Source organism: Callospermophilus lateralis, chromosome 1, assembly GCF_048772815.1.
Source record: "Callospermophilus lateralis isolate mCalLat2 chromosome 1, mCalLat2.hap1, whole genome shotgun sequence".
NCBI classification, from domain to species: Eukaryota; Metazoa; Chordata; class Mammalia; order Rodentia; family Sciuridae; genus Callospermophilus; species Callospermophilus lateralis.
In genome coordinates, this window is record NC_135305.1 from 31,144,492 (window position 1) to 31,168,230 (window position 23,739).

At 36.9% G+C, this 23,739-nt stretch overlaps 2 protein-coding genes across 4 annotated transcripts; one reads left to right on the plus strand and one right to left on the minus strand.

Moving 5' to 3' along the window:
• Positions 1-1,275: 1,275 nt before the first annotated feature.
• Tfpi2 (tissue factor pathway inhibitor 2) lies at positions 1,276-6,435 on the minus strand. Its single transcript, XM_076861240.2, has 5 exons — positions 6,225-6,435; positions 5,839-6,021; positions 4,230-4,409; positions 2,530-2,700; positions 1,276-2,173 (listed from the first exon to the last, which is right to left on the minus strand). The coding sequence occupies exons 1-5, from the start codon at positions 6,310-6,312 to the stop codon at positions 2,091-2,093; spliced, it is 705 nt and encodes a 234-aa protein (XP_076717355.2). The 5' UTR covers positions 6,313-6,435; the 3' UTR covers positions 1,276-2,090.
• A 130-nt stretch (positions 6,436-6,565) lies between these two features.
• On the plus strand, positions 6,566-23,214 carry Gngt1 (G protein subunit gamma transducin 1). 3 transcript variants are annotated; one of them, XM_076861252.2, is made up of 4 exons: positions 6,566-6,783; positions 16,943-17,012; positions 20,291-20,396; positions 23,004-23,214. In XM_076861252.2, exons 2-4 carry the CDS (start codon positions 16,972-16,974, stop codon positions 23,130-23,132), a joined length of 276 nt encoding a protein of 91 aa, XP_076717367.2. In that variant the 5' UTR covers positions 6,566-6,783; positions 16,943-16,971; the 3' UTR covers positions 23,133-23,214. The 3 variants fall into 3 exon arrangements, with proteins under 3 accessions (XP_076717367.2, XP_076717377.2, XP_076966625.1); XM_076861262.2 differs by having other exon boundaries at positions 20,294-20,396; XM_077110510.1 differs by having other exon boundaries at positions 16,943-16,983.
• The last annotated feature ends 525 nt before the right edge of the window (positions 23,215-23,739 follow it).

Below are 23,739 nucleotides of genomic sequence, written 5' to 3' on the forward strand. Positions count from 1 at the left end.
CTCTTCACTGAGATATAATATCGGGAGACCAAACTCTGGGTGGTAGGCATATACTTGCTGCTATCAATATGTCAAAACTTCAAACTTTTCAATGGAAGGATTGGAAAAACATTTTTAAGAGAAAAAAAAAATGTTTGTACTATTTTTATAAGTTTAAATGTTTTTACATAGTTTCTTCTCTTAAAACTAAAAACTTTGACTTACAAAGAAAAGTAAATACTTGTTTTCTAAAAATATATAGAGAATATTCTATTCATAATTGAAAGTAACAATAGCAGTATTACTAATTATGATAAGACTACTTACTAAACACTTTTTCAGATTTCCTCAGTATTTTTTACCCTTAAGGTATATATCCAAAAAGATATATGTTTAAAAATGTGTTTTGAAAGTTACTGAAAAATAAGTATATATTCTCTGTGTAGTTAGGCCACTATTTGATATAAATGTGGATCAATTGTTTTGGTTTAAAAAATACTTTTTATTTTTAAACTTAATTTACATTATGTAAAATATTTACCTGATCCAAGATAAAAATTAGAAAAGGGATATTCACAGAAATTTTATCATATACCTGGTCCACTTCTATCCTCTCCCTTCCTATACAGGTAACCATTTTTAATGGTTTTAGATCTTCTGTGATGTTTGTATGCGTGTATACATGTGTGCTTATTCGTATTGTGGTTTTTTTTTTTTTTTTTTTTTTTTTGTAGCAGGGATTGAACCCAGGGGTCCTGCTTAATTACTGAACCACATGCCCAGCACTTTTTAGATTTTATTTAGAAACAGGATCTTGCCGAGTTGCTTAGGGCCTTGCTAATTTGCTGAGGCTGGTTTGAACTCACAATCCTTCTGCCTCAGCCTCCCAAGCTGCTGGGATAATAGGTGTGTGCCACCGTATCTGGCTTATTCATATTCTTTAGGCCCTATTTTTTAAAGGGATTGGGATCAGATGTTATCTATAGATATTTTGTTCATTCTCTACAAATTCTTCAAATTAGTATCTAGTTTATTTCCAGTTTTCAGTAACAATCAATGTCCTTAGGAACTAATTCTTGGACAGGTTTTCAAAAGAGACACTGTTCAAGCAAAGGACAAATGCAATTTCAATTTTGCTAAATAAGAGGCATAATTTTAAATATGTTAATATTTTAATATGTTAATTTTGCCAAGAAAACATAGGAATTTTAGAAAATTTATTACAGAGAAAGAAAAAAACTCATTTTATTGATCCTATTTATAAGAAACAATTTATTGGTGGAATTTAAATTATTAAATCATGCATGATTTTTGGTATAATATAAACAAGAACACAACAAAAATTTTAACAATTTTAGTGGTGTCCCACCCATTTTCTCTTAGAAAATAATATAACAACAGGAAAATTTAAGACCATCTATCTATATGTATACACACTATATATGTAACTGAGGATAGACAGAGAAAGAAAGAAAAAGAGAGAGACATAATAATTTTCCCAGGAGAATATTTATGATTTTAATAAATTGACTAGCTTTTTAATTAAGTCAAAAAAGTTATTGTATTGTCTTTTAAATAAATCCCCTTACTCATCACCCTGCAATCTCACACAACAGAAATGGGAGTACAGATAGTAGGGTCTATGTTAGTATTATTTGGAATGATTTTTAAAAGTCTTGGTAATTTTGCAATTTTGTCTCCTTGGGTTTAATATACAATCCAATTTTTTAAGTTCATAATGAAATGTATTTTCCAGTTCTTTGTATAATTATATATGTTTAAAGTACATGATTCTGTCTAATGCTACTTCAGTTACTATCACCTTCTGAAATTAGGACTAGCAACCCTAAGAACTAGGTGAATCATATTTGTTTTTATATCTTATACACTGTAAGAATTCAATCTCATAAAAAGGTGGACAATAAATTAAAAATAACAGGTTAACATTTGAATAGCAGCAAGTTATGTATAAAGAAGTAACTTGATTGATCCAAGTTCAATGAAAACTGTGATTGAATCACTATTGATTTGTTTCCTCATGCTCCCATATTATTCTTCAGATAGAACCATAAAGACAATAACCATTCATAAGATGACATACAAGAAAATGCTTAAAATTGCTTCCTCTCAATTTTCAGGCCTCTATTGGCAAAACGAAGCCTTGGCATCTTCTTTTTCTTCCCCTTCTTCAATGCTAAAGTCAACAAAATAACAATCAACAACATATGTCTTTCGTCTACAGGCTCACTTTAAATCACCTTTCCCAGTATGGTTCAAAGCTCACCTCATCTTATGTTTATTGATGACAAAAAAATTCAGTTAAGTTCTTTATACACTCAGCTTATAACCTTCTTCCTTTAAAAATATTAGTATACAGCTACTGTCCAGTATAAACATTTGGACAAAATAGATCAGCACGTAAGTGCTATTTATGTAGAACTGGTCTAGAAATGGCAATTTTCTATTAGTAAAATGGATCATAAAATATAATTTTGCTTATGAATTATTTATAAAGTTTATTTAAAAACTGAGTAAGAAAAAATTCACTACCTTTTGCACAAACACGTGTGCAATCCTTCATGTTAATAAAGTTATTGTCATTCCCTCCACAGCCACTATAGGTGAAAGCCAGGCAAGTTTTATATCTTGTATTAAAATAATAGCGAGTCACATTAGCAGAGCACAGACCCTCATCTTTTGGGCTGTAGCAAAATATTGGACCTTTATGAAAAAGAAAATAAAATTAGAAATGCTAAAATACAAAAATTAATAAAAGGTGATGACTTCTGAAGTAATCTAATCCCAAAGAGGCTTCATTCTGAATTCAAAATATATTAAGCCATTTGAGAAGATAAGTCTCAAATTACAGGTAAACTTGTGTGCTGTATTTTGATGATTCTAATTTTGTAAACTGAAAGAATTTCTTCTGAATGTCTTTCATCCTTTAAATATGAAAAGAAATTAAACAGCTAAACCAGACATGGTCAAGTAAAAAAATTCCCTAAGGTTTAAGAGATAAAACGTGACATACTTTGGTGAACTTTCTTGTGTTGGTAGTTTTAAATGTTTTTATCAGCTCTCCTTCCATTATTAATCAAGATTATATACAATATGTGAGTGTGTGTGTATATTCCCAATTATCAACCATTGGAACAACATCTACACAAATGACTTAAGAGAACATCAGCAGCAACCATTTCCCCCTTTTGCATATTTACTGCACTATAGCTACATGGCTTAATCAAATTCTCTGCCAAAGCATAATTTCTTGATGACTGAATGTATCTTTGGTATGTCTGGGAGAAATGCATGTATTATTTCTTTTCACAGAATTGAAATACTTACCAAGTCACCTATGAGTTTGAGGATGAGGATGTGGGTTGTAAGAAAAAGAAAAAGGGAAAAGGATAGAGAACTCTTGGTGAAGCAATTTGTAATTCCTAAAGAATACAGAAATCTAACTGAAATCTGAAGTCTGTATATATTCCACTGTTTCATATGCAAACCTGATTCCACACAAAGCTTACCATCCATCACTTACCAGCCCTGAGAACTTGGCAAAGCATTAACTTCTAGATTATACTATAATTTTTTATAAATTGAGAAATGCAGGTTGAACATTCCTTATCCAAAATGCTTGAAACACGAAATGGTTTTAGATTTCATATTTCTTTGAATTTTGGACTATTTTCACACACATTCACACACATAAGATATCTGGAAGAGGGAACCCAAATCCAAACATGAGATTCACTTCTTTTCATATATGCCCTATATGCATAGCCTAAAGGTAATTTTATATATTTTATTTAATGTGTCTGTTTTTTTGAAGGTAGTCCATCACAGAAGGTCAGGTGTAGAATTTTCCACTTATGACAACACGACAGCGCTCAAAAAGTTTCCTATTATGAAGTATTTAGAATTTCAGAGTTTTAGATTAATCAGACATGCTCAACCAATGGTTTTAAAGAGACAACACAGAAAAGGAAGCAAAAGTTTGAATAATGGCTCCATCACTTACCAGCCCTGAGAACTTGGCAAATCATTAACTTCTAGCTTATATCCTCGAAAGTAAAAATGGGAACAAAATACTTTTTCTCATGACAAGCATTTTTGAGGTTGATATTACATTATATATGAAATCACCAGGACCCAAACCATCTTAATTTCACATCAACTTATTGATTTTTTTCCATCGAAAAGTCTTGATAGAAAAATGAAATAAAAATACCATAAAACATAGTACGTACTTTTCTTTGGTGCACAGAAGTCCATACAAGAAGCTTCATCAGAGAACTGGTTTTCATTACGGTTACAACCACCAGACATGAATTTTTCACATGTCATGGTCATTAGATTGAAGAAATACATTTCTCTGGGCTCCTCACATATATTCTCATTGACTTCCAACCGGCAAATGTGGGGAACTTCTACAGGAAAAAAAAAAAAAAAAGCCAATAAAACAATGTTGGTCAAAAGTAGCATTATAGGCGCTGAGGATGCAGCTCAGTGTTGGAGTGCTTATCCACCATGCACAAGACCCTGCTCGTTCAACCATATGAAGCAAAATCAATCAAAATTTTACTATGATTTAAGAAAACAAATTGGGGGAAAATAATCATTTAGTACTGGAAGAGTAAATCCCCAGAAGACTGTCCATTAATCTAGTGATTTGACTTGTTTTAAAGAGTATATTCAGATTTGACACAGTTGTGTTGTATCTTTGAAGTTCAGAGGAAAGACTCCCTGTTCTCTGGTTGTTTCTACATATAAAGTTAATCAAATCATGTTTATATGAATACCCATGCCCCCTGCTCAGAGTCTTAAATGGCAAAGCCCTGATATAGTCCTTGAAGAGTTATAACAAACAAGTAAAATTGGACAGAGTTTTGTAAATCACCATATCCCTACACTTAACACAAGACAAGTTTAGGTATCAGGACAAAAAGTTACATAATGAGCTAAATCACAGTTAATAATAAAATCCACCGCTGGCTGTGGTGGTGCATGCCTGTAATCCCAGCGATGTGGGAGGCTGAGGCAGGAGGATCAAAAGTTCAAAGCCAGCCTCAGCAATTTAGCAAGTCCTTAGTCAATTTAGCCAGACCATGTCTCAAAAAAAAAAAAAAAGGGCTGAGGATGTGGCTCGGTAGTAACCGCCTCTGGGTTCAAGTCCTAGTACCAAAAAAATAATAAAAATAAAAATAAATTAAAAATAAAAAAAATTGAAAACACTAAAAATATTTTAGATTGGATAATTGACACAAGGAAATGGTGTTCTCAACGAGAGAAAAAAAGCACTTACGTTTCACTTGATACATTCCCTCCCCACATCTTCTGTTTTGAGTACCAGGGTTGAACCCAGGGGCATTTAACTACTGAGCTACACGCCCAGCCTTTTTTTTTTTTTTTTTTTTTTTTTTTTTAATTGAGACAGGATCTCGCTAAATTGCTTCAGGCCTCCCTAAATTACTTCGGGCCTCGCTAAATTGTTGAGGCTATCTTTGAATCTGTGATCCTCCTGCTTCAGCCTCCGGAGCCAGCCGTTGAGGCTACAGGCATGCGCCACCGTGCCCGGTTAATTCCCTCGAACTTTTATGCCCCCAGTTGAACTAACCTCTTTCCCAGAGTCCGCGGGGACACTGAATTGTGATGTCAGTTAGGTGAGGGAAACTGTATGAGTGGTTGTAGATTTGTGATCATTTTCGGAAAACTAAAAGCCAAGTGGGATCTGCTTAGCATTTGAGGAATTTTAGGACAAAATTTAGCGGAGAGATGAGATCCGGAGAGTGTGTAAATTGCCCCAGCCGTCGGGGGCGAGGCGGGCGGGAGGAGTGAGGGACGGTGCCAGGCACTTACTCTCGATCCTCCAGCAAGCTTCATCGCAGGCCGCCCAGGTTTCGAAGTTGTTGGCGTTGCCCTTGCAGCCCCCATAGATGAACTGGCGGCAGCTCTGCGTGTGCCTGTCGTAGTAGTAGCTGGGAATTCGGGCCCTACAGGGTCCTTCCTCGGGGGGCAGGAGGCAGATCTCCGCGTTATTTCCTATGAGGGGGCAAAAGGAGGGCAAGAGAGAGGGGAGGGAGTCAGACACCGCCCCTGGGTGGCGGCGGCTTCCCGGGGAGTTGGGTCCCAGCAACTGTCAACTGGGACGCCGAGCGGGGGGACGGGGAAAGCCGGGCCAAGAGAGCGGGCCGAGGGTCCAGGACGGCGGGCGCCAACAACGGCTTCTGGACCGGGCCGGATACCTATGTGCGCCTGAACCAGGCGGCCGGGGGCGGCCCCGATCATGAGTAGCGGCAAAAACATCAGCGCCAGGCGGCGAGTCGGGTCCATAGTGCCGGGCCGAGCGAGCAGCGGGACTGGGCGTCCCAGGACAGCGCAGGCGGGACCGAGGTGCGCGGTGTGCCACCGTCTGGCAGCGGGTGCCGTTTTTATGTGGGGCGAGCGTCCGATCGACCCCCCAGGGGCAGAGTGCGCATGGGCGGGGCCACGAGGCGCCGCTGACTCACGAGGCGGTGACCCACCCCCACGCCCACGCCCCCACCCCACCCCCACCCGGCCCAGGCTGCTAAGTGTGTAGTGGGGAGAGGAATTCCCCACCAAGTTGAAAAGTTCAGCCTGCCTCCCAAACTTTCTCCTGCAGCCAGAGGGGATGCCCAGAGTGCGTGGAGGGAAGTCGGAAAGCCAAAGGGAAATGACCTGTGACTGATTGCTCAATATTTCCAATTTGCAGCATCGAGGAAGCCTCGAATCCACATCTCTTGGAAGCTTGGAGTGCACGTCTGAGAAAGGCTGAGAGAAAGTGTGAGTCACTAGCCACAGGTTTGACCAGAGAGGTACAATGGACTCTGTAGATTGGATTCATAATTTCTATGTATTTATATCCGTATTTCGATTGAATTCTAATTTACATTTAAGAAAATGCTCATAATGTATCTTAAGTGTTTGAATTTTCACAACTGTATATCCACAACTTCAAACAAGAATTAGACTGTTTCTCTCATCTCAGAAAGTTCTCTCATACCTTTCCCACAGTCAATCCTTCCATCCCCAGGCCAGGAGCAACCATTTCTGATTTCTGTCATCATATATTAGTTTTGCCTGATCTTGAATTTCATAGAAATGGAATCATAAAGTATGTACAGTATGTACCATTTGCATTACTCTTGCTCAACTATTATTTTTGAAATACACCCGTGTCATGTCAATAATTCATTCATTTTAATCCAATATAAGGCTATACCACGAATATCCTGTTGTTGATTATATACAACAAATGTACTGTTTTTCTAGTTTGGGGCTGTGAAGTAAATGTGTGGATATGCAATTTTTATTACTCTTGAATTGAATACTTACAAATATTAGAAACTGCCACACAGTTTTCTGAAATGGTTGCATTGTTTTACATCCCCATCAGCCTTGTATAAGAGTAATAGGTATATGCTTTTGGGAAAGGAGCATAAAGTCCAGAGAGGGCCTTTTGAAGAATCCTGAGAAATTGACCAGATCAGCCCCTCCCAGTTATTGCCTTAGGTTAGTACATCTGTTAAAAGTTTGTTACTTTTTTATATAAAATCCATATTGAGATGATAGATGAAATGCTGAAGATATTTTAGGAGGGTAGTTTAAAGGTTTCTCTTGAGAAATATGTCTTCCCTTCCTCCCCTTTTCCTCTTTTTATTTGACATTCTCTAGTTAATAATTATTCCTGACTTTCCCTGGAGATACTGAAGGGAGTTGAAAGAAGTTCTCTTCCAAGTTTCTGGAAAATCCTGAAAACTTGCTCATAGTGGGTCAGTAGTCTGGGATATTTTGCACATCATGTCCTTTGTGTCAGTTTTCAACAGCCCTGACATCATACTGTAGAATCATATTCCTCAAAATAGTAACCTGTTCTGGAAATACTGTCAGTTTTGATTACCAGATATCTGTGATTAAGAATGATGGTCAGATCTATAAGAGTAAATGTCTAACTACAAACCCTCAAGGAGTAGGGAAAGGGAAGTTTGTATAGTTTCCATGGTATAATGCTCTCATTATGACCAATTCCAATGACCACTGCAGTTATCAGTGAATAACAGAGTCAGGTAGAGATGGATATAGTCAATTCTCCAGAGTCACCAGAGCATCATCCACTGAGGCAGTCAGTTTGGGAAGGACAAGAATCAGATTAGGACCTCCTAATACCTTCCAAATACTATTAGTGGAGGGAGATTTTAGCAAACATTTAGCCAGGATCATATTCAGAAGAAAAGTTAGCTTAAAGCTTACTTGTTCCCATTGTTCTGAATATAACAAAACATATCTCCAAAACAGACATAAATAAAATTCAAAATCAAGAGTTGTTACTTGGTATTGACTAATGACATTTATTTCTCTTCTTTGTTCTCAGCTACTGGAAATTTTTTGATCATCTACTACTCATATTTTTTTTAAAAAATGAGCCTTTTGAATCACAAAAAATATTTTGGGAAATTACATGTTGTATTGGAGAAATAGGCTTGGGAGTCAGAGGACACGTGGATTTTATTCCTTGCTCTTTTGAACAAGTTAAACTCTCAGAGCTTCAGTTTCATTCTCTGTTTAAAAAAAGAAAAGGCATTATTAATCACTCTACCACACAGACATGTTATGAGGATTAAATGGAAAGTGCTTAAGTATCCAGAAAGACATTCATTCCCTTACACCATGGCATAGAGTCATCCAAATCATTCCCTATTCCATTTCCCATTGGGAAGCCTGGCACAGTTTATAGATGGTACATTGATTCTAATTAGGAAATAGAGCAAGTTGAACTAGACTTGTAGGACTGAAACCTGTGGCCTTGCTCCTATAGGCTCTTCTTGGTGAAGCTCAGAAGCCACCCCTGTACCCAGAAGGGGTCACACCAACCAGACACCATTTTGTGATAGTTTCTTTCAAGAGAATAAGCTTCTGGGTGCTCTCAGTCAGAGAAGAATACTCAGTCCACTGTGGGCTATGGGTGACTCATGGATTAGGAGCAGGAGTAGGACAAGGCAGGCTTCATGCTTCTTCTTCAGTGTAGTGGATAGACACAGGTTGAACTCAGTACTCTGAGAGGGACTTTAGAAACTTATATTCTTTCCTTTTTCTATGTGAAACAAGGTGCATCTTTAATGCCTCTTTGTCTACCATAGGAGGAAGGAGAATTGAACAAGAGCGATAGTTAGAAGGTTGGGACTGTTCAAGCCAGGTTGACACTAAGGAAATTACTCTGTTTAGGAGGAACACTTGAGTATTTTTGAATCCATGAAAAAAGACATCTTCCAGTGTACAGGGAATCTAAATTTCTCTGGGGGATTACTCTAACATCACTGAATTTACAGGAGGGGCCATCTGGGAGGAGCAAAGTGACTCCCATGACTTTCAGAGGGATGTCACGTCTCTCCATGTCCTTACATGCGTATCTAGACCAAAAGGTTGCCACAAGCCTGAGGGGAATATTTCCTTTGTCCAGAGTCAACAGGAAATGCCATACTGCGAGGAACTGGGGAAAAGAGTCATCCAGATTGAGTTGTCAGTACCATACCCAGTGGCAGTTACAGTGGTGATGACTAAAGAGAGAAACTTGAAATAGTTTGAAATATGATAAAATTAAAGGTAAGGAGTTCTTATAGTGTGGATGCCAAATGCTGAAAAAAAATTTTAATTGTGTTCATTTTACATCTGTATAAACTGAACCTAGGATGCCAAAATATCTACTCATGTTTACTTAATATAGTTGTGAGCAGAGTTGAAACCAGAACCCACAGTTCTTGGTTCTGTTCCTATAATCATTCTAATACACCCAGACCCAGGCTCTTCCTACTGTACCAAGACCTTAGAGGAGAATGTGAAGAGCCAGAATTAAAAACATGTTAGCCACAGTGAGTCAGGAGTACCTCTGCATGTAGGATTTTTTACCCTGATCTCTCTCCCATCCTCTTTGACCCCCAAGAATGAATCTGAGGTTAATCTGGATCATACTGGCCTCTAGAATTTTCAAGCTTCAGTAAGATGCCCTGTCCTCTGAGATCCCCAGAGGTTTCTCAGGCGATGAAGAATTTATGTAAAGGACTGAAGCAGATGGTTTTTCTCTCTGCAGACACCTTAGGGACATATGGTATGTCTGGTATATGAGTGAATGATGAAAATTAACTGAACCCAGTGATTTGGGGATACATATTATATAACAGTCATTGAAAGAGTAACATTGGCAACCTCTTAATAAACAGACAGTTCTTGCTGCCTGGTAGTCTGAGCCCTATCAAAATAAAACCTGAAATGAGTCTGGCTGACACTAAGGAGGAGATCACACATCTGCTTCAGGAGGGTTTTGTTAAAGTTTAGGCAACTCCTTCACCAACTAGGCATTTTTCTAGCCAATTGGGCCCAGTCAGAAGCATTGATTCTAATGCACCCTCTGTCAGACATAGTGTGAATTTGAGTGTATTGTGTAATAAAGAAGCCACACCAAAGGATAGGACAGTCTGTATGATGAATGTTTACCATTCCTGTTCCCTCTAGAGAAAAAGAGAAAATGGAAGATATAATGTACCTCTGACTGTCATTATTCATTCATTCACTTATATAAAAAATAATTTGGTTAAATAATTAAAATGTTCCAGACTTTGTGCTATATATTTGGGAAACAAAGATAAACACACTAAGGGTTTCATAACATAGTAGGATAAACAAATGAACTGTATACAACCTGTTTACAATATAGTGCTTTTATTACAACATTAAAAATATGTTCCATGGTCTATGGGCTCATATAAGAGGAAGTATGCAAAGGTCAATTCAAAATAAATTAAATGTATACCAACATACCTGACACTACAACTTCTATGCAGAGACTCATTCTCTAATCAGATAGGTGATTTGGTTGGTCATTTTAGTTGCTATAGCTTTAGCAGAATATTGCCTTCTGTAAAGAAACAAAATGATGGAAACCTCTTTTCTCTGTTTCCTGGATATATATTCCTTCAAATGCCTACTCATGATGTAGACCATCTTTTCTCTCACTTAATGGGACAAATTTTTAATTGTGTATGACACCCAGAAAGTTGGGACCAATTTTGAATCATTTTATCCAAGATCTTCCACATAAGCACAGCCTCATTGTCTACTTAAAACTGCAGTCTGGCTTGTCAAGCTACTAGACAGTGGCATGTCAAGAATGGAGTAAGAAAAAATTCTCCCTACTTACGGGACGCTCAACAGCAATAACAATAGTAAGGAGCACCATAATGTTTATTGAGAGGTTGCATTATACTTTGCCTTCCTCAGTTCAGTATGCCCCCACCATAACCACTTGAGGAAAATTCTTTATTCTCCTTACTCTATAGTAAGTTAACCAAAGCTTCAGATGAACACTTGACTTTCCCCAAGCTACATAGCCAGCACAGGTAATCTGAGTCCTGACCCCTGGTCTCCCTCACTGTAGGCACATCCTTTTCTTTCATATTTCCAAAAGATGAAGTCAGGCTTATTACATACAGGCTAAATAGTCCTCATCCAAAATGCTTGAGACAATGAGTGTTTTGAATTTAGGATTTTTCTTACTTTGGAATTTTGCATACACAAACGTATTGGAGATGGGACCCAAGTCTAAACACAGATTCATTTATGTTTGGTATACACCCTATTGCATAGCCATAAGGCAATTTTATATAATACTTTTAGTTCATTTGCATTTTGACTGTGATCAGTCACATGAGGTCAGTTATGAAATTTTCCACTTGTGATATGATGTAAATGCTCAAAAAGTTTTGTATTTTGAAGCATTTTGGATTTTGGCTTTGGGGATTAGGGTTGCTCCACCTGTATAAAGTGTTTAGGATCCTGGTTCAGTACCTGGACAGCCATATCTCAGATTTCATTTTTAACCAAACATGAAGTTTACGATTCATTCGAGAGAAAACAGACAGCTACAATGCAAATACATTGCCATGATGCTCTAAGAGGAACATCTGCCAAAAATTGATAATCAGATTAGAGGATTGAGAGAGCTAATCACAGAAGTCCTCATTTTCAGGGTTATATTTAGCATAAATTAATAGACCTTGACCTTTCAAATGTAGAGACACCTTTTTCTTGCAAAAAATATTTTCATTTTTATAGGAGAGCCAAAATCTGTCATTAGTTATGCATTAATGACTGAAGTACTATATGCCCTTCAAATGTCTATTTGTTCCAGTTTTATATGGAAAAGCTTTCGTATCTTAAATCAAGCAAGAGGACCAAGCTGCCATAAGGGGCAGAGGAGGCAGTAGATGCAGTTTGAAAGTGACATATATCTCCTAAGACTCTCACCATTACCTGTTAGCTGAGGGGAAAACCAGTTTAACTGAGACTTCTGTACCAGAAGACAGTTGCATATGCTGGCCTGGACTGCACATAACTCCCAACCAGGGAAATATGAGTTATTCCTGTTGGCCAAATGAATCTCCGTATTCCCAATCTTCCTTTCTCTCACAGTGGAAGTAATACTCTGGCCAGAGACCAACTCCTTCATGGGATATCATGAAGACTAAGAGGAAAACATTTCAGGAATGAGGAAGAATTTGAAATTACTAATCTTGAGTGATAAGTTGGACAAATGTAGATGGATATGTGGTCTTGGGTGTTCTTAGTGACAGCTGCTTTACAAGGGTGTACAGAGACTCAGCGTCTGGTAAGATGTGGCAACATAATCGTTGCCCTTGAGGCACTTCCTGTTCTTTCTCTTCCCCATATGGAAGTTTAATTAGAAGAGAAAGTGGGAGAAAGAGCAGATAAGAAAGTGAGGTGGATAGTGACAGGAACAATTTTCATTAAGTTTGGTGGAACAGCAAGGAGTGAAACAAAGCTCTAATGGAAAAGGGACATGGAGTCATGAAACTTTAAGTTTAGATTGAAAATACATCAGAGAGAGCATTACACATGGAAACTCTTAAAACCTGGGGGTGAGTGCTTACAGGTTAGAGAGGGGCAGAGCTGATTTTGTAGAAATAAGGTGAATGAAGCCCTTGAATGGACAAGAAGAGAAAGGACCCAGAGTAAGGGCCAAGGGGTTTTTCTCTACTGAATTGCTACAATTTCTCAATTTATCTGTCCTTTTCCTCTGGCTGAATATTAAAAATTGGGATGACTCAAGGCTCACCCTTAAGAACTTTCCTCTAAATGTACTCTTCTTTTTATGTGATTTCAAAAAAACTAAAACTATCAACTTCACACACTCATATATTTACATAAACATAAAATTGTGTGTCATCTTTGATCTCTCCTCTCTTCTGAATTCCAAATATTAATTTCTTCTTAACATCTCCACTTGGATGTCTAATATCTCCAGCATTATATTTCCTGAGCTGAAGTCTTGATTATAAATCCCCATTTCCTCTTTTCTGATAAATGATACTTAGATACTAAGATTCTCAAGGTAAAAACTCTGGAATTACTCTTTACACCTCCATCCTATCTTCACCAAATCCACTAATGTTCCCATCATTTCTAGCTCCAAATCATATTTTTTAATCTGTATGTATCTTTTATAACCATGGCAAATAACCATTGTAATTTAAATCTATCAGCTCTTAAGGGATCACTAGATTAGGTTCTTACTGAAACTCTTGTTTCACTTGTTTCCCACTCAACCCCTACAAAGCAATCAGAGTAATTTTTCTACATTACACACCACATCACAATTCCCTATTCCTTTAATATAAAATCACAGCTCTTCAGTAGCTTCTCAGTTTATTCCTCACCATGATTTGCAAGACTCTTTGTGATCCTATATTATCTCCCTTAATTCACTCTTATTTGATTTTACTGTGTTCAAGTTTCACTGTATTTTCTAATCTCCTAGTTCAATCAGCTTGTTCCCACCTCAGACCTTGGTGTGAGCCATTCCCCCTGCTTAGCCCTTATCCCTGTACCAAATTCTCATCTCCTGATCTCCATATCTGTCTCCTCAGGAGCTGAGGAGACAACAGGAGCTAAGAAAGTTGATTTTGTTTACTGCTTCAACCCCACAGGAATCAAAACAGTGCTTGGTCCCTGGTAATTACTTGGTAAATATTTACTGAATAACAAATATTGTTAGCTGCTATCATTTAGTCAGCCCAGATAGAAACACAGAAAGAAAAGTGAAAAGATACCGGGATATACATGCATGGCATGTGAACATTCAGCAAAGTGACTGGCAGATGGTAAGGGCACAAATATCATAAGCTGATAATTAAAGTATCTCACTTAATCCTTGGGACACAAACTCACTGTTTGTTAATATCATCTCATCTCTCTCCTTTTAGAGTGCCTTGGGATGATCTTATCCTGAGTGTCCTCATCCATTTTCATGGCTCTCCCCTTCAAGAACTGTCTGTTGAAAAGAATGGCTAACAGTTTTCTCAAACTTGGTGTTCCAGGACTTTCTGATCTCAGGAAATAGTAAAACTCTTCTTTGTTTCTCAGGCAAAGAAAAAAATCAGATTCATTCGCATCCCCACCATTTTTTTTTTAATCTCAGCATTTGTTCTGTCAGCACATCCTATTGTATTTACTTTCAAAATATATCTAGGATCTTGCCAGCTGTCCCCAAATCCATTCCTAACATTCTGTTTTTATCTATCATCCTATCTTACCTCAGTTACTGCAATTGCTGCTCCCTGCCACCCTCGGCTCCCTATGATCTAATCTCCAAATAGCTGCCAGAATGACCCTGCCAAAATATGTGACAGATAATGTCACCCTATTATTGAAAGGTCCCTAATGTTCCCTAAGTCACTCAGAATACAGCATATCTTCACAGTTGCCTGTGAAAACTCCATGGGCCCTGATTTCCTGTACTGCTCTCCCCTGTAGTCTCTAGGCTCCTCAGATTCACGCCTGCTTGCTGCTGCCCTGCCCTTGCCGTGCCCTGGGATGATCATCTCTTAGATACCTGCATAGCCCGCTCTCATGGGTATTCACTCCAGGAGCATTGTCTCAGAATGGCCTCCATGACCACTTTCTGTAGTTGAAACATTTTTTTTTTTTTTTTTTTTTGCTACCAGAGATTAAACCCAGGGGCATTCAACCACTGAGACACATCCCAGCCCTTGTTTATTCTTTTGAGACACCATCTCATTCACTAAGTTGCTTAAGACCTCTCTAAGTTACTGAGACTGACTTTGAACTTGAAATCCTCCTGCCTCTATAGTTAAAACATTTCTGACACTCCTATTCTTACTCTTTTCTTGATTTACATGTTTCCTTAGCAGTTATTCCAATTTAAATTAGGTATAATTTACTTTTGTATATTGTTATTGTTTTTCTTCCTCACTAGAATAATTTTTTTTTGTTTTTATTCCCCCTCTCCTACTGCCAACCCATCTAGAATCATGTCTAGCACATAAGAGATGTTCACTACATATTTGTGGGATGAATGAACAAAATGTTAGCTGTGAATCTTTTATAGTCCTAAGTAAAATATTAGGATGAAAAAAATAGTGTAAGGTAAGTTACATACATATGATTTCAAATTTTATATAGTGGATTTTTTTCTGAAAAATTGTGTCAAATTGAATGTTTACAAATTAGATAATATTTGGAATATGCAGGCAACATTTCTATTTCAAGGAACTGGTGATTAATTCTCTGTATAAAACAAAGGAATTTTGAGCACTAACTTGAATGACTTGTCCTTAATCTAGGCCCTCATAAGTTAAATATTTTATTTATCAGGTTTTTTTGATGCACATTTAAAAACAGAAAACAGACAGTCTTTGAACCTTATTCTAGCTCATGTTAATTATAAAATAAATTCACAAGAAACGTAATGGAAACTTCGAAAGATATTAGAGACCCTTAACCCACTTTATATAATTCTATCCTCCCAAAATGTTGAAAATGAATTTTGAAAAAAGAAACCACTAATGCTGATGGAGCAAAGGAAGCCCCAGGCCTCTGTCAATAGCCACCATGACTTGATTGCATTGCTAAGTGCATCTGCCTTTCTTTTCTACATTTGGTCAATATGAACTTTTTTTAAAAGAAAATTAATGTATGGAGGTTGTTTGCATAAAAGTATTATGTGTTTACAGAAAGTGCATAATGAACTATGCTGTTTAGCTTCCATTTCTTTATGAGAAACTGCCCACTTGGCAATCCTTTAGACAGCTATTGTTGGCCATATTTGGCTAGTAAGAACCCATCCTGGTATTTAAGACCAAGAAGATTCAAGACAATGTGTGTTCTAGCTCGCCCTCTCTCTTCTGGGGCTATATGATCACAAATCTCATCTAATCCCGAGTCTGGTTGTTTAAGAAATATTTTATAGTGGCCCATCTAAAACCATCAATATGGTGCTTGGATTGTAATTAAGGAGTTTTTTTAAATTCAGCAAATTATAAAGAATGAAAATGGGTTTTAATATAAAAATATTCATCATGACTATATATAAAAAAAGTGGTCAAATGCTTCTAATGTGTAGAATCACCAAGGATACAGCAGCTAAGAATACCAACTGATACATATACCAAGCTACATGGGCAATTAATGACATGATTTTCTGGAAACAATGTAAACAAATTTCTGCAAATAATTATTGGTGCATGATTTCTACTCTATTTAGTAAATATTTTCATTATTGTAAAATTCAGTGTGTATAACACCATGAGATACATTTTATGTTTTTATCTAAAATGAAGTTAGATTTAAGGTCAAATAATATAAATTTTTGACTATGTAGATGTTTGACATGATATTTGACAGTCATGTTGGCTTTGGAAGAGTTCAACTTATGCATTAAGGTCTTGGGAAATGCAAGATATCTGACATCCAGCATTCACACCCACAAAATCTATTAAAAACCACAACAAATAACCTGACTTATTTTCAAAAATCTCCTGTAGGGGGCAGTATTGCTCCCATTGAGAACTTCTATGAATGGAGTACAATTCTGAGATTCTTCCTCCCACTCCTCTCTGCTTTGCTTTTTCAGCACCTTGGATTCTCTAATGGTAGTGCAAGATGAAAGAAAAGGTAAAAAGGCAAAGTCTCCTTCTTAACGGGTATGTTTTCCCCCTGGGTGGGCTTATTGGGCTATGGATCTTTGGGTTGATTGAGGATGGTTAGTAGTTGTTATCTAGCTCCTCTTAAGACTTCCCATGGAGAAGTGGACTAACCTGAAAGCTTAAAATACAAGGGAATGGGTAGGATTTAGTTCCATTTATTGCCAACTCTGAATTTTGTATGTTATTCTATAGAATTGTTTGAAAAACAATTCCTCTCCTGTAACACTAATTTGAGAGAAGTGCATTGGAAGTGAAAACACCCCAAAACAGAAATCAAATACCTGGTGTGGTAAGCTCAGCTTTACTGCCTCTTAATGGATGATGTTGAACACTTAAAGATGCTAGGCCACGTTTGCCTCATCTGAAAAACAGGATAGAGAGTAAAGGAGACAAAGTTATATATTAATTCTTTGATCCCTTGACTCTAATATAACTGTAAATATTAGGAATCTCCATGCAGACAATGTACGATGTTATCCCTTGTGTGGCTGCGTGTCCTCGAAGGAGTGAAAATTGTGATCTACTCTTTTTTTCTTTTAATACAAGAACTGTGGCATCGATTTTGGCGAGCTTCCAAGAGTCTTCCTCAAAATGAAGTGATTTTTTTAAATGATTATATGTTATTAAACATGGTAAATCACATTTTAGAGTTGAGACATTACTTGTTAATACATGAAGTCAGATAATTTGCAGATTTTTCTATATCTAGGTGAATTTTATGACAAATGTTAAGTAAACTTACCACCACTTGCTGATTCTCTTCTCTATACCAGACAAGATCCAGAACATTAGGTAGTGGTGAGGACACAAACTTATGAAATGTATGGCCTCTCTACTAACAGTTCACTATTTTAGACTGGGTTTCCTAGAAGCAAAGTCTAAGACAGGGATTCTTACCCAGATGATTTATTGAGGGTAAGCTCTCAGGGGGAAATCTCTGAAGAAGTGAGAAAAACTGGATGGGGCAGAAATTAGTCAAAAATGTAATTTCAAAAATCAAGTATCATCCTGAAATTCTGGAACTCTGGTAATTTCTCAACTACAACTAAGATTTTCAACCAAGAAACAAAGGCCAAAGCTGCTAGATTCAGCCAGCCATTTGCTGCACTTAGATCACCCTCAGGGATAGGTAAGGACATAGTTTTCCAGGTGTTACAGGTGAAATTGTTCCCGTCAGTCAAGAGCCAACTTGCCCAGAAGGTCTGCCCATGACAGTTAATACCTGTAGCTGCTAGAGGATGATACCTCAACCTGGAAAAGAGGTTTCTGTTTTTTAAAGAATAGAATATCTTCAAGGTGGGCCTGGTAGTACACACCTCTAATCCCAGTAACTCTGAAGGCTGAGGCAAGAGGATCAGGAGTCCGAGGCCAGGCTCAGCAATTTAATGAAAAACCTCAGCAGCTTGGGAGACCATGTCTCAAAATAAACAAACAAATAAATAAATACATAGGGATAAAGATGTAGCTCAGAGGTAAAGTACTCCTGGGTTCAATGCCCAGTACAAAAACAAAACAAACTTCAACCTAGTATTGCTCCTATTTTCCAGTAAACCAAGGCATGGTCAGGTTAGATAATTTGGTCAAGGCCACACAGCTAGCAAGTGAAAGACTTTTTTTTTTTTTTTTGGCATCATATAGTATAACTTCCTGGAATAGAGAAAAATAAATCTTAAGTATTGCCCCAGATTTGCCAAGTCAAAAGCTCTTTGATTGGGCTCATGTTTAATGAGATATGTGCTCTCATTAAGGAATTAAAAATACACTCTGAAAAAAATACACTATTTTTACTATACACCAAAGAAATTCTTACACACACTGCAGTGTGAAGTATGAGAAGTTTTTCAGTGTGGAGAAAAGTTGTAAAAAGGACAAAATAAGCAGATAAAACTAGCAGAAATACTTATGAAGTTTTATACATAGCCTGAAATTGGGTAAGAAGGAAGAATAAATTTGAGAATGGGCTGTCAAATATCAGACAATTATTGCACAGGAAGAAATGATCTCTTTATTGTCAGATTGTTTCTTAAAGAATATAACACCCAAAACACAATGATATATGAAACACTGGGCTTGGTACCCAAAGAGTATTGTGGTCTGTCTTTACTGGTCTTTGCTGCATGACAGTTAACCCCCCAAATACCCTAAACTACCTCTTTCCTAAAGAGGAAAAGAATATTATAAAACTGGGAAGGGAAACAATATTTCCTTAAAGGTTCTGGAAATTAAAACACTGCATTAATACAAAGAAATAAGTTCACTGCCTATATATTATTAGCAGAGTATTTTCATGCAGACATTCAATGTCATGTTCTCTGAAATGATATATGATCTGAATATGTGTACTTTCAAAAAAGTACTTCCTTATAAAAATTAAAGAGACAAAATAGAAAAAGAGAAGACCAGAGAAGGAAAAAATTGAATTCATTGGCTACAATGAAATTCTTTCCAGGCAATTTCATTGGAGTACTAGGCTAGAAAGCATCTTCCCCATTACGTGTTGGTTTAATTGAGGAAAAGAGATCTCTAACAAGTCAGAAGAGTCTGTTCTTCTCATGTGATGTGCATTGGTAGATCAGACTCCCTGTGTTCTCTTTAACCTGTTACATCTGCTCATCAGCATTATGCAATTCATTATAACATCTACATACAAATTCCAGGTATTGTGTGGAGAAACACTTTTAAGTAATATACTAGTTTTTTTCTGACAAGAAGGTTGTTTGTTTACTCTATTTTTATTTTGTTGGTTCACATTTCAGTCCATTACCTATAATAAATTTATGCTGACACTTTTTAGATACTTTTCCTTTAATACCAGATTAAATACTCCAGCAATTTAGGGGATTAATGGGTAGTCCTCAAAATGACCTCAAACTGAGTTAAATGGTATAAATTATGGGGTGGAGGGCTTGACACCAGAGTTGAGGGTTGAAAACCTAAAGTTTGCAAAGTGCAAGAGACCAGGGGAAAGGAGGAGACTTAAATTTTTTGGTTATATGCTAACTAAACTGACACCTCCTACAAACTACTGGCAGGTGTGAGAGTCAAACGCTTGCTTTAATCATATTAGTGAAGATTATAGTGAAGCTTTGAAACGCCAAGGCTAGTGTGCAGTGCTAGAGTTGTTCAGAGAGAGCTCGCAAGAAATTCACTGTCTTAGGAAATTTAAAATAAAAACCAAGAGCAGTTTGCTTAGTAAGTTAAGAGCCGAGGGAAGAGCTAAGACTGGATTGAAGTCCAGAAATTCAGCTGTTTGAGTTAACACTCTATTTTTACAGCAGGCAAAAGATGCCAGTGATCAATATTGAGGACCTGTCGGAAAAGGACAAATTGAAGATGGAGGTTGACCAACTCAAGAAAGAACTGGCACTGGAAAGGGTACTGGTAAGTTGCGGCTCTCCTTAGAATTTTATTTTAAGCAAGAGATGCTCTGGGAATCCCAGGTTATAAAACATTGACTGTTGTTGCTGTTTATCTATTATATACCCAAGCGACTCAATGTGCTTAAAAATAAATTATTCATGTAAAAATTCATTAGAGATTAAGAAAGTTAAACACCAAGATTACGTCTCTGATTTAGACTCTAGGTCAAGGGTTGAAAAACTATTGTCCCTAGGCCAAGATCAGCCCCTTCCTTAACCTGTTTTTTGTATGACCACTAAGCTAAAAAACATTTTCACATTTTAAAAGAGTGGCTAAAAATAAAGAAAGTAAGAAGGAGAGAGAAAGGAGAAAGGAAGGCAGGAAGAGAGGAAGTAAGGAACACAAGAAGAGAAGGATGAAGGGAGAGAGGAAAAGAGGGGGAAAGAGATTACATTTTAGTGAAGCATTAAAATGAAACAATGCCTGTAGACATTTTGTTTGTACTTTTCTAAATTCTCTTTACATGCAATATTTTGATATTGTCGAAGTCTTTAAATCATGATCTCATCCTCTCCAGCACTGTCCTGGGCAGTAATGAATAAGTACATTCTATTCTTCTTTTGCAACTAAGGATGACTTCTGGCACAAAAACTCACTAGTTTCTTCCAAAAGCATCCGAGGGCTCTTGGAAAATGGTTACCAAGGGTTCTCTGCCACTAGAAGGGGCAGACATGGCAACGTAATTAATTTTCCACCAAACAAATAGTGACTAAAGCTTGGAAAATGTACATCTGTACTTTAGATTTCTTCATTTTAGGAAAGTTAGCAGAACTAAAACTCCTCCACAAATGATAGCAGCATATCTTACATTTTTGAAGAATATATCGTTTTATCAGGACAAAGTGCAAAGGGGGTTTATATTATTTTCATACCTTGCTCAAAATTCTTAGTCCCAATCAAAATTAGGTTTTTAGCTTATCTGATGCTTATAATTGCCTCAGAGTCCCCTGTTGCCCTTTCATACACACAAAACATGTTTTTATGAAAAGATAAAATTGAATCCACAGCTAGCACAAAAGCTTGGAAAACATACTCGTTGACTTAAAGTTCTTATCTTTCTAATTTGAGGAAAATAAAGTTTTGGTGTTTCTTTTTATCCATTACTCAACATCTTCCAGCTATTTGAAGTCAAAGTGATTTAATATCAGACTGTAAGAACTTTCTCTCTCTCCTTCTTGCTCTAGAGATAAACACACACCTACCTTCCCCCCCCACACACATATTCACACACAAACATCCACATTTGTCTTAGTCTGTTGAGGCTGCTGGAACAGAATATCATGTACTGGGTGGCTCATAAACAACAGAAATTTATTTCTCACAGTTCTGCAACAATGATAATGCCAAGATCAAGGGCCTGCTCCCTGTTCATACACTACGATGAATATCTTTTCTTTTCACTGTGTTCTTACCTGGCCAAAGAGGCAAGGGAGCTCTCTGGGGTCTCTAAGGACATTAATCTCATTCATGAGGGCTCTACCTTCATGATCTAATCACTCTCATAAGGCTCCATTTTCTAATACTATCACATCAAGGCTTAGGATTTCAACATATAAATTTGGGGAGACACAAACATTCAGACACACACACACATACATACACATATATCAATATATCTATCTATCTATCTATCTATATATATATATATGACATAAAGATTTTACTTGAAAAAAATCAATGAATTATTTAATAATTTAAGAAATGGTCACTGAATAAACTTCCAAAAATGAAGTATTTCTGTGTTACCATCATGAATAACATTAATTGAAAACAAAACAAATTGAAGCTAAAAGCATGAATAAGTGGATCCCATACCGATGGGTACTACACACATTTGTAGTTACATGTGTATACAACATATCCTCTCTCCTCTCTTTCTGGCTGAGTCCATTAAAACACTAAAGCCTGTTTTTTGTGGTTGTTGTTTTTGTTGTTTTATTTTTTAATTAAGCTGTGATAATAATGTTACAGGTGACTTGGGGGCAAACTCATAAACATGAGTGACTCAGCTCAGTACATACTTATTTATTGAGCACTAACTAAATGCACATTCTGCTCTGGATGCCTGGGATGCGTTAAACAAACCAGCCAAAGTTCCTAACCCCACAGAGCTCATGTAGAGCGCTGTCATGGTCAGTCCTTGTAGACGAGTTTAAAGTGAAGTACACATATGTATTTCTGCAAATCCAGGAGGTGATAAGCCTGGAATTTAAAATTACTCATTCCCTTCGACCTTTACGAGTCGCTTTTTGGAATGAGGAAGAAGATTTAATTAATATTCACTTATGCTCCGTTGTGTTTGATCCCTGGATCTTGTCTCCTTTGAAGCTGAAGGCAGGTTCTTCTGGGAACCTTCCCTGGAATGTGGCCAGTGTCTGTAAATATTCAGGAGGACAAGTTGGGGGCAGCTCTTTCTTCTTCTATGTAAAACGCACATATGCATCTGCAGAAAACAGAAAGAATCATTTGTAAAGATACAACGTGAAAGTTTACTGTAATAAATAAATTCTCAAAATCTACAGTATTCTGTTTTATACCATATGAGTTGTCTTTCTCCTTCCTCTTAAGGTGTCCAAATGTTGTGAAGCAGTAAGGGATTATGTTGAAGAAAGATCTGGGGAAGATCCACTAGTAAAAGGTATCCCAGAAGACAAAAATCCCTTCAAAGAGCTCAAAGGAGGCTGTGTGATTTCATAAAAAAAAAAAAAAAAAAGTCTTTAGAACATCTGTAATTGTAAAGAAAATGTGATTTTTTCTCATGTATAATTAAACAAGCCCATAAATGTTTAAATTTATAAATGTAAACTTTAATAAAAACTGGGATTAACAACAGATGATTTTATGTTTTTCTTAAGATAGTTAGCACAAGGTTTAACACATAATTGACAATAAATATTGATGAAATCTTCTTTAAAAACAGTTACTATTGTTTTTTAACTAATCCCTTAGTATTGGAAGTTAAGAGCAGACAGTAAATGTTTTGTTTCTTCACCTTCCTTTCAATACTCATAATATTCTACTTTGAAATGTAACAAGTTAGACATGTTTTTCTCAACCTTTCTCTTGGTCACAGAATTAGGAAGTCTATTGTTTTGACACACTGATGACCTATCTTGGCAGGATATGTGCTGCAAGGGTTTTGTTCTTGATTTTTGTTTCCCTTTCTCCTTACCCCAAGTCAATGGGGATGGTTTTAATGTCACCTCTTTCTCCACTCTTACCCAACTCTACTTCTCACCAGTGATGTGATTTCCCCCAGAATGCTAACTGGATTAAGGGTTCAGTCTGTGGTCACTGAAGCATA

Coding starts and splice junctions, on each gene's coding strand:
- Tfpi2 (XM_076861240.2), bottom strand. CDS start 6,312: ATGGACCCGACTCGCCGCCTGGCGCTGATGTTTTTGCCGCTACTCATG. Junction 6,022..6,224: donor CCTGGTTCAGGCGCACATAG/GTATCCGGCCCG, acceptor GCCCCCTCATAG/GAAATAACGCGGAGATCTGC. Junction 2,701..4,229: donor CTTCTGTGCACCAAAGAAAA/GTACGTACTATG, acceptor TTTTTCATAAAG/GTCCAATATTTTGCTACAGC.
- Gngt1 (XM_076861252.2), top strand. CDS start 16,972: ATGAAAGAAAAGGTAAAAAGGCAAAGTCTCCTTCTTAACGG. Junction 17,013..20,290: donor CAAAGTCTCCTTCTTAACGG/GTATGTTTTCCC, acceptor CTATTTTTACAG/CAGGCAAAAGATGCCAGTGA. Junction 20,397..23,003: donor TGGCACTGGAAAGGGTACTG/GTAAGTTGCGGC, acceptor CTTCCTCTTAAG/GTGTCCAAATGTTGTGAAGC.